We start from the raw sequence: 15,299 nt of genomic DNA on the forward strand, positions 1-15,299 counted from the left end.
CTTTAGCACTATGACATCTTAATTTAACTTTAAGGTAGTTATGGTCAACTTTCCTGTAGTCTTGTTTTTTTAACCATTTCCTGGGCAATTTTTGCCTCCACATAAATTTCAAGACTTTTTCTATGTCTTTGAAGAATTAACATGGAAATTTGATTGAGAGTGCATTAAATCTGTGCACTGTTTTTGGCAGGACGGCCATTTTTTAATAATATTGATTATTCTGAATGATGACCATGAGAAATCTTTCCAACCTCTAGTGTCTTTCTCATTTTCTTTCTTTATGTCTTAAAGTTTCATTGCAGACATCTTTTACTCCCTCAGTTATGTTTATTTACAGGGTATTTTATTTTATCTTATTGACTATTGAAAAATGTTTTTTATTATCTGATGTCTTTTTTAGTACATTTGTCATTTGTATACAGGAAGGCTACAAATATTGCTTTTAATTTTGTATCTTGCTACATTATTGATAATTTTTTAAGTTTTAAAAGGTTTTATGTGAAGTCCTTAGAATGGTTTATCTTTGGAATCATCACATGAAAGATGTATAATTTGACTTCTTCATTCCCGATTTATATTGCTTTACATTTTTCTTGTCTTACTGCCATTTCTAAGACTTCCAGAATTATATTGTATAGGACAGAGTAGACCTTCTTATCTCATTTCTAATCTTAATGGGAAATCTTTGAGTTTTCTCCGTTTACCATAATGTTGGCTATAGGATGGTCATATATAGCCTTGATCATGTTGAATTAAGGTCCATCCATACTTAGCTTCTTCATGACTTTTATAATGAGGGGAAGTTGAATTTTGTCCAGGCTTCAATGTATCTATGAAGGTGATCATATGATTTCTGTTTTGAGCCCATTTCCTTCTATTAATTTACAAATGTCAAACCAATTTTGCATTTCTAGAACAAAACCAACTTGATCTGCATGAATGATCCTTTTTATGTGATTTTAAAATTAATTCACAAAGATTAATTGAGAATTTTTGCATCTATATTCAATAAGGATGGATACTATAATTTTCCTTTCTTTTTGTGTCTTTAGTTTTTCATTATGGTAATTCTAGCATCATAAAAACTGACACCAATACTACTTCATTTTTTACATCAAAGAATAAAGAATGAATTATATGTGTGTATTACTAGAGCCTTTCCTTCTATGTTTCTGTTCTCTCTTAAAAGGTTTATTTTTCATTTTATCGATCTTTGAGTATTTTGTTAAGTGTCTATAAAAATGTCTTCAAAGTTTTGTATGTGACTGAACAGGCTATGTGTGACATATAACTACTATCCCCATATTAATGAAATGACCCAAATTCCCATGGACTGTTTTCTGCTGTCCTACTATGATAGTCAGGGAAGGTATTTTTAATGTCACATCTTTCAAAATTGTTAAGGTATTTCTCGTGGTGTTACATAGTATTTATTCTGAATGTCATTTCATTGTGTCCTGAGACGAATATGCTGTTTGATTCCACGTTCTGTGGATATCTTTTAAGTTTATTTGGTTTTAACAGTTGTTTTGCTGTAATGTCTTCAGATTTTGCTCTATTTATGTCATGTTCTTATTATTAAAAGTGGTATAAACCCCACGTAGAACTGTGGAAATGGGCTGCGGGCCCCAACCTTAGTCTAAGAACTATTGGCAGATGATCACTGCTGGCTGAGGAACAGCTAGTCTTAAAGATTGGCGGACTAGACCTCAGTGGATGAACTTGCAGTGAAGGACATTTGGAGACACTAACTTGACTCTACAGGTCTTAATGCAATTAAAAAAATGCATGACATCCTGTCTGGAGGCTATGGGAGGGTGCTGATGGGAAGGAGGTATCAAGATGATTACGATGTTCTATATGAAATACATAAATTCAATAAAAGTACTCTAAAATAAAGATAAAGGTTAGCTTATTTCAAAAAAGTGGTATATTGAAGTTCCTATTTTTTTCTTGTTGACCCTTTCTGTCTCCTTTGTCTCTTCTCAATTCAGATTGTTTAATGTTTTTCTTATATATTTAATTTATTCAATATTGCTTCCTTATGAACCTATCATTCTTGATGAATTTATAATTTTGTCATTCATTTCTCAGTTTCACCTCATATTTTATTTTATCTAGTGTCTAATATGTCATGCATACTGCTCTTTACTTTCATCCTATACTTGTTAAAGTTGAAGTCTCTTGTACATAAACTGTAGGATACCTTGGTTTTGATCATTTGGAACACTCTGTGTACCTCAAAGGTTTTTTGCTCCATATTTTATTTATAGGCACAGACCTGATATTGATATTCTATTGTCTTTTGATGGTTTGGCAGAGTTTTGTTTCATATCAACAATTTGAGATATTTGTGTGTGGAATTTGTTGTTGCTGGTAGTGTGCTTTTAAACTCTGGTCTTATCTGGGCAGGATCTGAGATTTTTGTTGCTGTTGCTGTTTTGTTTTTGAGACAGGGTCTCTCTGTATCCCTAGCTGACCTAGAACTTACTATGTAGACTAGGTTGGCATGGAACTCAAAGAGATCTACCTGCCTCTGCCTCCCAAGTCCTAGGTTAAATGTGTAAGCCACAATGACCCACCTCAGCTTCTACAGATTTTTTATTTATACTTCCCATGAAATCTAGAGAATATATATCATAAAGGAGTCAATTTCAAATAAGGTAAGAACCAAAATTTGTTGTCATATAATCCTGGTATTCTTGTGGTGCTCTTTTATAAGCTATTACAATACTTTGATACAATTCATGAAATAATTTTATTTTTCAAGTTGAAATTTCATAAATTGTTTATAAAGCCACTGTGGATTTATATGGAATAGTGAACACTGAAATATATTGTTTTCAAAAGGAAGGTAGTGATGTCTCTATTAAACCTTTCAGAAGAATATTTACTACATTCGTTTGAATGTAACAGTCTGTTGGGAAACCTTGCTGTTAGGGTTGTAGTTTCTCCATGTCCGGATAGCCCTGAGGGGCTCGGAGCCAAATGGAAAAACTCACCTTTTCAGCAGGGGGCCTCCTGCCGTCTTCCTGGCTCAACTTGAAGTGCCGCCAAACACAGATGCCTTATCTGAAACATGACCTTTGGCATAGTTATCTGGAGTAAAAACTACTCCCAGGTTTTTTCTATATGCTAATCAGGCATTGTCTGATAGTCTGGAAGATAGGAGCCCACTGCCACATGTAAATAAAGCATACTATGAGCACCTATCAACTGAGGCTTTTGCTACTGCCTCCACACTATGAATTCTCTAGTTTTCCCACTAATAAACGGAGCTGTTTTTCACTGTGTTTGGAGCTGTGTCATTGCTGTTTCACTGAGCCTGGGACCAGCCTGTGATCAGTTTCCCCGGAAGAGCTGTCTTCCGTCAGCACCCACTGGCCATTCTGACCTCGTTTGCCGCTTCTGCTCTCCCTGCCCTCGTGGACCGGTGGCCAACAACCCGCGAGCAGAGGGAGAGCCTCCCATAGCTGACCCGAGCCTCCCCGCAGCTGGCTCCCAACAAGAGCCGGCCTGCAACAGTCATCATATTTTTCTTAAATGCTTATGATTCACGAAACATTCAATACCAATTCTTTTCCTTTCTGTTTCTTTCTTCCTTATTTTTTTAAATTAATTTTTTGTGTATTTCATACGGAACAGCTCAAGAAATCTTAATCATATTCATACCTCCATCCCTATTGGCACCCTCCCATAGTCCCCTCCCCCACCCCACTGGACCCCATATACTGTCATCCCTGTTAAGGCCCATTGTGTTGTCAGTACCCCAGCCATTCCAAATGTAAGTCCATGCACTAAGTCTAGTTAGCCTATCTAGAGTCATTTTTTTAATGAAGATCAGCTCTTCTTCATCTAGCAGCAATCAGTTGCCAACATTCCTTCAGATGAGTTTGGGATCTGCTGTTCATTTTCCCTGTTGGATATTGGGTTCTTGTCTTCCTGAGTTTGCACAGGACTTGTGTATGCTGACACCATTGCCATAAAATCATATTAGCAGGTTCCCAGGAGCTTGTAGGACTCAGTTTCCCTATGATCATGCAATTCCTCCCTGACTCTTACAATCTTTCCACCCCCTCTTCTGCAATGGTCCCTGAGCCTTAGGTGGGTAAAGTTTGATGAAGGAATCCTGTCCAAGTGCCCCACTAACATTTTACCTTCCCACTCTCTGTTTTTCAGGCTCTCTTATTCCGGGTACTATCAAACAAACCACATAACATTTTTATCTGAATTTTTCATTTTTTATCTTGGGGGAGGGGAGTGGAGAAACTTACAAAGAAACAAATGCAGGCACCCAGCACCCAGCTCTGCATGGCTCAGCCTGATGTTCCAGAGCACTTCTTCAGCCTGATCAAAGTCTCTATTAACTTTTGCCCACGCATCTTGGGCCTGCAGTCTCACCCCAGGTCAGTAAATGCCCCCTCTCGTGTTCACACAGGTGAGACTCCAGGGCCATCTTTCTCTCCATACCTGCCGCCCTGCACATTCCTGGTTTCCATCACAAGATGGCACTCCCTCCATGGCTAATGCATCACAGTCAATTCTCTGCAGCAGGCCCTACCCCTGGGAGGAAACAGGCCCCTAGGACACACTCCACCCCTTTCCTCTGCTCTTACAATCTTTCCACCAATCTTCTGCTAAGGTCCCTGAGCCTTGGAGGGGGCAACAGATGTAGGAAATCTCTCTTGTATCATGGTCAGATAATGACTTCTTGGGCCTCCCCATTATTTGTCTTTAAGTCATGGACATTGATCTATCTCAGCAGTGTTTCTTTTACTATAAAGCAAAATAGAAGTAAGTAGTCACATCCAAACAGACACAAATGAAATACAGATGCCTGGAAGATATCCCAGTAGGAGTACTATATTCATTAAACAGTATACTTGTACCAGCTAGGGCTCGTAGCCTTTTTCGACCAAGGCATTGGCCTGGTCTACAGCACTAGATGTGTGTTCCACCCCTAGGAGCAAGCCTGATTCAATTAGAAATTTGTCGTTGTGCGTATGTTGGGCGAGCCATTATTGCACTTGCAGGCATTGCTTGGCATGTCCATAGTGTGCAACATGCGGGGTCCTTTGTTGAGTAGAATCATAGGGTATCCTTTCTTTCCCAATCATCCTTATAATGCCTTCTGGCACTGTGAACATCACCCATCCAGGGGCATGGAGTTTTTTGGCTTAGTCTCAGTTCCAACTCTTCTTTTCATCCTGTGCTCACATCATGCAGTGTCTTCAGCAACATGGCCTTACCAACCTTTTCAGTGTACAACTGACATTAGTGAAAATAGCTTTGGTGACTTTGAGGGCCTCTAAGATCTCTCTGACCAACAGCTCATGGTGGGCAACCCACCTCTGGCACTGTAGATTTTCTTAACAGTTGTATAATTTGGGAGTCTCTGTATTCATCTTACCCAACCATAAAGCTCCCAAGGATCTTACAGCTATAACTAGCCTTTGCTTCTTCAGGTATCTTTCAAATGGGTTTCACATCTGTAAAACACTCAAAAGAAGTTAACATTATGCATTAAATCAATCATAGACAAGGTCTCACACAGCATGGAAAGGTTTTGTTCATTTGTATTAACTGTTTTCACCATAGATCCTTGTTAGGTACCATAGCATGGATACAAGGCATTCATTTCATTAGCTCTTTATCATCTTTAATTATCCCTTTGGAGTCATTTCACACTTGGGATATTTTACATGGAGTCTCTTTGTATTCTTTTATTCTTGATACACTTAAAGGTGTTGGCTCCAGTTGCCTGACCTTGCACTGGCCTAAGGAGGCAGGGGGTTTCTCCTGTCCCTGCTGCACTTGTTGGTTCCAAGTCAGACAGGCCCTGGGTCTGCCTCCTGACTATAGCCATATCTATCATCTCCCCATTGAACACACCTGGTTGCTGGAGGAGAACTTGGTTGGAAAACCTGCTTCCACCCCTAGTATAGCCTTAATCAGAAGATAAATGCATCTTACTTAATCCTTGGGGATTCTTAACCACCCCTGGTAGACTTTTTATCCTTTGAATGTCTTTTTAAAACTGTTCTTCTGGTTTTAAACCTTCCAGAAATGCCTTAGTACAGAATTTGGCTTTCTATCATTTTTTTCTCTGGGAATTTTGACTGCTCCCCCCTGCATTGGCCTAGGTTGAATAGCCTATATCGTAAGGATGGGTGGTTATATAACTCAGCTCTGAAGCTTCTGCAGGACTTAGACTGACTTCAGTTTCTCCTATGACCCATACTCTCAGAAGCCATGTGGCTAGCAGTTCTCTGGTTGCTTGATTGTAAGTTTTTCCTAGTTTTAACAGTTCCAGCATGGAGTATTTCCTAGCAACAGCAGTGTTAGCTTTTTTTCCATTTTATATCAACAGTTGACTCTGAAGGGCAGCTTTAGCTACTTTTATTTTTAAATCATATTATTTTTCACTATTATTTGTTTTTTCCTGAGAGTCCTTGGACCTTACCCAAGTTAAAGTGTCCTTTTTTTTTTCCTTTCTCTCAAGCTCTGCAACTGGATCTGCCAGGACCTCCCTAGCCTTTTCAGCTTCCCCTGCTGGCTCACATCTTTTATTATGCAAAGTGACCATGCCCCTTCTCTGGGATCTCCCTTTGTGTCCAGAGCCAATAAAAGATTTTCTATCCTCCAGACAACCTTTATTAACAAATCTTCACAAACCCGCAACATACCCCCACATTTACAACACAGCTGTGGCCCATGCTTCTGCATGGCCAGCCCCTTTTTAGTTACATATTTTATAATCTATTATAAAAACCACCTCAGTGCCACCATCAGCTCTCTAGCTTTTTCTCAACTTCCATGGTTTGTCATTCTTAGCACCTTCCTCCTTCAGGATTGTGTCAGTTGTGTCCAACTAAATTTTTACTTTCCCACTCTCTGTTTTTCAGGGTCTCTTGCTCAGGGCACTATTGGACAAACCACATAACATTTTTATCTGAATTTTTCATTTTATATCTTGGGGGGAATAGAGACTCTTACAAAGAAACAAATGCCAGGCACCTAGCACCCAGCTCTGTGTGTCTCGGCCTGCTGTTCCAGATCGCTTCCTCGCCTGCCCACAGTCTCTGTTAACTTTTGCCCAAGGATCTTGGGCCTGCAGTCTCACCCCAGGTAGGTAAATGACCCCTCTTTCATCCACCTGGGTGAGATGCCGCAGTGTCTTCCTCTTCATGCCTGCCACCCCACGTGATCCTGGCTTCCATCACAAGATCGCACTCAGAAGCCCCTCCCCTCTGTGGCTAACTCTCTGCAGTCAATTTTCCGCAGCAGGTCCCTGGGACACACCAAGGATCATCATTCAGGAGACTCTTGTTGATCTCTACACTTTGGTTATTTGTGACCTTTTATGCTCTTAGCCTTCCGCTGCATGAGGGAGCTTTGTTATTGAGAACTGAGAGATTCATTACTATCCTCTTCATTATCCCTGTTTTATGTTCCATGAGCCTTAGGTGTACCGGTTTCTTTGTAGATGTATCACTTGCTAAAAGGCCTGGCCAATCCATAGAGTATATCTGTGTGTGACCACTTGTGATACTTGGTAATAGTCTCTGACTGGTGCAAAATGAGCATCTTTGATGAGTGGTGACTAGGATATTTGTCTGTAAATATAATGATACATATTTTGCACATAGTAGGAAATCACATTAGTCTTGAGATGTGACAGTCTTGGGATTTTCTCTAAGATCTATGGCCACTCAGTCATTTGTATTATTTTATGTTTGTATTACCATACTTGGGTTTCCTTCCTTCGAGTGGGCATTCAGTCAAATTAGGTAGCTGTTGATTTCCCCCAAGATAAGAGTGCCACTACTGCACCAATGACCTATGCTGCGCCAGCCATCCTTCTTTCACTATTTTGTTTGACTCAGCAACTTAGAGTCTCAGTATTCTTGTATTCCTGAAAAGACAAACAGTGCTGAGTTGCACTCTCAGTCCATACAAATAACATTTATTTTGAATTCCCCTTATTCATTCACTTTTTGACTAATACGTAACTTCAGTGTTCAACAATGGAGTTTTGTGGTTCACAAAGTCCAAAAGAAAAATTCTTACTCTAGTGCAGTAAGGTGAATGTCATTTGATGCTATTGTATCTGATTTTTAAACTTATTTTTATCTTATTTCCTCTTTTTGCATTATCACTACATAACCCAGGATTGACTGGAAGTTTCACAAGAGGCTGAGAACTCAAAATCCACTTGACTTAGCCTCGAGTGTTGGTACTATAGGACTATGACAATCCACCTGACTTTGTGTAGCTTTTAATAGAGTTCCTGAATATTCTTAAATATTGAAATAACATAGATATACATATGTAAACCCTAAGCAATAATCAGATAATATAAAATATATAGGTCCAATATAGGAGCATTCAGGTAACAGGAACCAAAACAAATCAAGATAACAAGATAGAGTGACAGTGTACCATATGTTGCTCCTCCTGCCCCAAGAATGTGCTCCAAGTATATACCCCAACTCACCTTACCTAAAACCTAAAACAAGTATACTATCAATCCTCGAAAATAATGGATAAGCAAGAGGAGAAACTACAATTCACCCATTTCTTGCACATCCTTCTGTGCCCAGTAATCTCAAAATCAATAATCAAATCTGTTTACTAAATTTAAATACGCTCTCGTTAGTATGTTTTCAAATTATGATTAATTAAGCTGGACAAAACACTATCTTAAATTCACTAGCTTTTGTACTCACAGATGAAATTTCCCCTTTCCTAATTTTCATGGTATAACATCCATTTTCTTTTAATTTCCAAAATTAATCATCCCAAGGATCCAATAGAAGACATGCTGCACTTACCATGGATATTTTCAAAAAGGAGAACTGGGGAAGATGTCAAATAACTTGCCCAAACTATAATATTAAGGAACTATAGAATGGCAATTAAAAACGAGCATTTTCTTCCATACTTTCTATGACAAGTATAGAAATGTTGATCAGGTTTCTATAGTGCTGTATTTAAGGACTAAAATTTTCTAACACTTAAACAGTAATTTTAACCAATGCTAAAAGTATAGAAGAGATGCAACATATGGAAATTAAATTGGGATGGTTACAGAAAGTATTGTAGTGGTAGAACTATAACATTGTGTACATGAGGACTTTGGAGCCATCTCTAGAGTATCAAACAAAAAAAGAAAATACAAAAACTAAAAACAATTTGGAAGATAATACTTGAGTTGTGTTATGGTATTTTCTGAACAATTTTTGACAAAATAAGAAGGAAATTGATGTGTCAGTTCTGTAGAGTAGTACCATTAAAAATATGAGAAAAGAGATAGAAACAACCAATGTATCTCCCTAAAGAGGATGAAGGTGATTATGAGATAAGAATTCAATTTTGAATCAGGAGTTGAAGCTATAGAAACCCAAAGGACAAGGGCATGTGTGATTAAAATGCTGAATCCCTAAGGAATTAAGAACACACTATGGTCTAGCAAGTACAAGCCATCACTTCCTTTCCCTTTAATATCAGCTATCTGTTCCTTTGGATAAGCCCAAGAAAGCTTCTGACTTTCTTAGTCTGATTTTTTTTTAAATGAAACTGATATGAAGCTTCTAGGGTTTCACAAGTGGCAAGTATGATAAAATGAATTTTTTTTTCATCTTTCGTTTTAGTGGATTAAGAAGTAGTGTTATAACCTCTGGGCAATAGTTCAGAAAGACCTCCAGGAAATGTGGGAACATAACTTTCTACAGCATCGTTATAGACTCAAATCAACCAAAGACTCACAGCCTGCTATCAGCTTTCTAGGACAAGAAGAGTAAATAGTCATGACAAGGAATTAGCAAAGTTTTCTAAGTAGAGTGAGTTTTAAAATCTCTTCATACTAATGTCTTGTCTTTTATCCAACATATTTGTTGAGTTACCACTAACATGTAAAATGATATATGTAGTGTATAATTTTTACTGTTTTGAACAAAATATACATTGTTGAAAGGACCCAGCAAAGAAGCTAATCTACCCGTCTTTTTACTGCATATGTATGTTAATGTGATTTTTATACAGTCAGAAGAAAATATAAGATGTAATTTGTAAGCAAATTCAGAGATAAAATTTAGCACTGCTAATTTGTTAACATGTTGAGTTTGCTCATGTGAACCTATTCTTGCTGCATAACGAAACCTTGGTCTCCTTGGCAAGCATCACCTGAGGTATTCTGCCACTGGTAATCAGTACCCTTCTCTCTGCTCATGTGAATATAATCGTTTTAAATCTCACCTATAGATTATGCAGGATTTCCCCTGAAGTAATATGCTGTTTAGATTTTCATAGTAGCTTAAGGTTCAGATAAGTCCAAGAATCCATGCCACTGAAATTTCAAGAAGAAAGTCATAAGAAGTGACAAACTAGCAGAATCTTACCAATCTTAGACTTTTGTTCTTTTGTTTTGGACAGAAATAATGGTAATGGCTTCCACTTTAGAGAGTCCAAATGGAAGGCAACACCAGGTTACTGTAACTTTTTCTTGCATCACATAAGGCTAATATAACAATATATGAGAAGAAAGATATCCTGGTACATCCCACTTCACCATTTTATCTTAATTACTTTAGCAGTCACATTAGAATGAGAACACTGAGTTCTTCTTTGTAGCAAGTTGATTATCTTTATGGCATTTAGCAGCTAAGACTATAACAAAGGAAAAAGAATGCTGCTCCTTATCATGGTAACATAAGGGGTGGGTTCGCTGAGTTCAAGTGGGTCAGTTTATCTGCAGTGCATTCCTGCATTCCTCAAGAATGTAGAAGAGATGGTTGTGAATTTTGCATAATTTTACTTTTTTTCTGTTTCCACAGTTTTCTTAGAGAAGAATGGCTCTGTCTAATGGCTCCCTGGTAACTGAATTTATTCTCTTGGGGATAACAGAAAAGCCTGTACTCCAAATACCCCTCTTCTTACTGTTTCTAGCAATATATATGATAACAACATTGGCTAATTTGTCCTTGATCATTCTCATTGTGCTGAACTCTCACCTGCACACCCCCATGTACTTTTTCCTCTTAAACTTGTCCTGCATAGACCTCTGTTATTCAGCTGTGATCACACCCAAAATGCTAATGAACTTTATAGTAAGGAAGAACCTAATTTCCTACATGGGGTGTATGAGTCAGCTCTTTTTCTTTTGCTTTTTTGCCATTTCTGAATATTACGTGCTGACAGCAATGGCCTATGATCGCTACGTGGCCATCTGCAATCCACTCCTGTATAAAATTTCCATGTCTTCTAAGGTGTGTTCCTATCTTATGCTTGGTTCGTATTTCATGGGACTTTCTGGTGCTATGATCCACACTGGATGCATGCTGAGACTGACTTTCTGTGATAAAATCACCATCAACCACTATTTTTGTGACCTCCTCCCTTTGCTGCAGCTCTCCTGCACCAGCACCCATGTCAATGAGATAGAGCTGTTCATCGTAGCTGGAAAAGACATCATTGTACCCACTGCCATCATCTTTACCTCTTATGGTTTCATCCTATCTAGCATCTTCCAAGTAAGGTCCTCTGAGGGTAGGTCCAAAGCCTTCAGCACCTGCAGTTCCCATATATTTGCTGTTTCTCTGTTCTTTGGATCAAGCACATTTATGTATCTTCAACCCTCATCAGCAGGATCTATGGATGAGGGAAAAATCTCTTCCATCTTTTATACCATTATGGTTCCCATGATGAACCCTTTAATCTACAGCTTAAGGAATAAAGATGTTAAAGTTGCCCTGAGAAAAACCCTGAGCAGGAGAACGTTTTGATCAGAACCTGAACCTATCCGTGCTTGTAGCTAGACCGCAGACGATTCTCTGTATCTGTTACTTTTTGATTATAGCTTTCTTTATCACAGGAGGGTCTTCATCGACTACAGAAATTTGAAAGTATCTGATTTTCACTAGTTATTTCACTGTATTTTTTCATTGTCATTGCATCCTTAGGCTATAGTACAAAAAATGCTGCTTCCATCTTTTAAATGAGGCTAGGCCACCAACATGTCTGTGTAGAGCGTCAGCTACGTCTGCTGCTTGAACTGATATGTGATTCCAACATTCTTCCTGTCTTCTGTCTTTACTCAACTGGGAAGGATATAATAGTACTTCAATGGTCAGTAACTATTAGATAGAGGTATTAACGTCCCGACTACTGCAAGTGTAAAGACTGCATCACACATTTCTTTCTCTAATGTCTTACCTTAAATGTAAAACAGCACAGTTACATAAATAAATATATTCATTGAACAATCACTGTATTGAAACTCAGGCTTATTTAAAGTTTATGCATTGACACAGGATCTTTAAAACCCATTAAAAGTTATTTTTTTAATGCTTAGCACCATTTTCATTAACTCTTCCATCAGTATTGGTTTTAATTCACTAAAATAGAATATGGGTAGCATTTATACCTTGTGGTTTTTCTGATCTGATTTCTTAATGAGATATAAATTGGTTTTGGGGATTTGACAGTAGTAGTAACATTTGTTCAAGAGCCCCATTTGGTTTCTCTTGTTGGAAAATAGAATACTATTTATGTCCTTCTACCTAGGAAATAATTATTTCAAAGTGGATTCTGACTTCCATCTATAAAAAGCACCTGAAGGCTTTTAAGGATCTTTTGAGTTGAGAAGAGTTTCTCGGGAGAGAATGGGACTAACTCTCAGGTCAAAGATTCCTGATAGTCAAGAAACAAAAGATGTCTGTGTGGATGTTACATTGAAATAAATCACTTCATGTGAATCTTTTTTGACAGCCTTCCAAAATTTATAAAAATTTGATACTTCCTTTGTTCTTGGCATGGCTTAGGAGGGGGAGGTATACCACGGACTTTCTCTGAACAGGCTCCACTTGCCTCCCCTGCCTCTGCTCTCCCTCTGGCTTCTCTTGCCCCTGCCCCATCTTTCACGGCAGCTGTCCCCCTCCAACTATCTCTCTTGTTCTCATTACTATAAAATTTATTTTTAATATATTTTTATTTATTTGAGAATTTCATATACTGTATTTTGATCATCTTCAGAGCCCTCCCCTATGCCCCCACTTTTCTACACCCCCTTCTTTAACCTCAAGTTCTTTTATTGTTTTTTGACATGCATGCATCACCATTGATTTTTTTATATTTTTTAATTGAGATTTTGTTACTTCATGACATTTCTTAATCAAATTTAGATCCTCTTCCCCATTCATGCCCCCCCCACCATACCTCATGTATTCTGTTAAACATGTTAAGTCCTATTCATTCAGGAATTTGTACCCAAATGCCCTTCACTGTAAATGTATCCACTGGAGTTTAGCAAGCCCATCTATTGATCTTGTGTAACTCATACTCTCCGTCATCCAGGAGCAATCAGTCTTGAATAGTTCTTAGTCTAGTGCTGGCCTGCCACCTATTTCTCTCCTCCCTTTTTGGCCCTTTAATTGAGCTGAAATGGGTCCTGTGCTCGTTGCCACCATTGCCACAATTCACATGTCCTGAAAGCCTCTGCTTCCCTGTGCTCATGAATCAGCCCTGGCTTTTTAAAAATTTTTAAAATTTTGTGTCTATGTATATATTGCCTGCATGTAGGTAAGTGCACCCATGTCATCCAATGCCCGCGGAGGTCAGAAGAGGCTATTGGATCATCTGGGACTGGAGTTACAGACAGTTGTTAGCTGTCATGTGGGTGCTGGGATTTGAACCCAGGTCGAATAACCATCTCTCCATCCAGAGCCCTGGCACTTACAATCTTTCTATCCACCCTTCCACAATGGTCTCTGAGCTGTGGGTAGGTGCCGTTCCATAGAGGAGTCCTATTCTATATGCTACAGTCTCTTATTCTCTAAAACTTGACCAGTTGTTTTCTTCTATGTGCATCACACTCTGTTGTATAAGGAAGCTTTATTGGTGTAAGTTAAGGTATGCATTAGTTTTTTGTAAAGGCCTGTTGAATCTAATTGGTATTTCCAAAAAGCTCTTGGTTGTGGGGCTATTCCTCGGAGTTTGGTCAAACTACAAGCTGTCACATAAGTGAAGAAAACTGACTTTTCTTCTCAGTGGTCAATTGATCTTCTGCTAGGATTGGGCTTCTTTGGAAAACTTGCCCAGTCCTGCTTGGGTTTTGTCTCACTTGACTTTTTACAAACACTGAGCTTTCATACGTACGACTACCCTGGGGTGTCAGACAACACACTTTCTTTTCATTCATCTGCCATCTCTGACTCCTGCAATCTTTCTGTCCTGTCTTCCACAATGATCCCTGAGCATTGTAAGAGAGAGTGTGATATAGGTGCCCAATTTATTTATGTATTCTCTGGATATTGATCAGTTGTGTCTCTGTGTTAATCACCATCTGCTGCAAGAAGAGCAGAACAATGAGAAATCAAGCTGGCACTGACCTCAAAGCTTCATCTATTCTGACTAGCCCCCATAATACTAGAAGGTGTCTATGTATGTTATTGGCAGAGAAAGATAACCCTCAACTCTATCCAACTATGAGCCTTGCAAACTATAACAACTGGCTTGGCAAATATGCCCACTGGTGCAAGAGTGTCATGAAAATATGGGAGTAACCAACCACATTTTGATTGAATTTAAGGCCTGATTCACAAAATAGACTGCTTATCTAACACTATTATTAGGGCCAAGAACCTGTGGATAGACAGGTCACAGGCCAGAGGAGAACCTACTACTAGCACTTTGCTACACAGGTATAGCATTAAACTAACTCTTAATGACTTGTTGTTATACCCATAAGTGAGTCTCACTCTCAACAGAGCTCCTCTCTGGTTTTAAATAGAAGCCTTTCCTACTCTTTAAGGCTCCTATCACTTTGGTCTCTGGTATATAATGTGTCATTTTTGTCTAATATTCTCCTCCCTACCTTAGCGGCATTTCAAAGCAATTTGATCAGCCCAAGGAGCCAGAAATCACTGCTGTTCTATTGTCTTTGGAACACACATTTGCCAGTTTTTCCTTGCAAGATTAGGATCAGGACAGTTTTAGACATGATGGCACTATTCCAGGGTCAGGTTCTGCCCTTTCCACTTTCTTTTGTATCTGTGAGCCAAAGGCAAATGGTAATCAGTAGTTATTTAGGTGATTAAATTATAAAGAAAAGCCAGAAACTGATTTCATTAGCATCAGAAAGGTAAGGGAGCAGTGTGTGCAGTCACATTCTCCAAAGTCTTATTATATTGATGGAAGTCTATACAATTTGCATATATTTTATTTGTATTCATAATACACTAAGGTAACATTTTTGTTTGAGACAGGGTCTCCCTGTAGCTGGACTGCATGTATGTAAGTAC

The 15,299-nt window shown here is 38.6% G+C and overlaps 1 protein-coding gene across 1 annotated transcript; it reads left to right on the plus strand.

The window, feature by feature from the left end:
• The first annotated feature begins 10,823 nt into the window (after positions 1–10,823).
• Positions 10,824–11,783, plus strand: LOC103740391 (olfactory receptor 145-like). Its single transcript, XM_008840970.2, has one exon. It carries the CDS (start codon positions 10,851–10,853, stop codon positions 11,781–11,783), a length of 933 nt encoding a protein of 310 aa, XP_008839192.1. The 5' UTR covers positions 10,824–10,850.
• Positions 11,784–15,299: the final 3,516 nt, after the last annotated feature.

This window comes from Nannospalax galili, unplaced genomic scaffold, assembly GCF_000622305.1.
Source record: "Nannospalax galili isolate Female #2095 unplaced genomic scaffold, S.galili_v1.0 scaffold881, whole genome shotgun sequence".
NCBI lineage: Eukaryota > Metazoa > Chordata > Mammalia > Rodentia > Spalacidae > Nannospalax > Nannospalax galili.

What these genes read in the sequence shown, in the direction of transcription:
- LOC103740391 (XM_008840970.2), top strand. Translation starts at nt 10,851, where the DNA reads ATGGCTCTGTCTAATGGCTCCCTGGTAACTGAATTTATTCTCTTGGGG.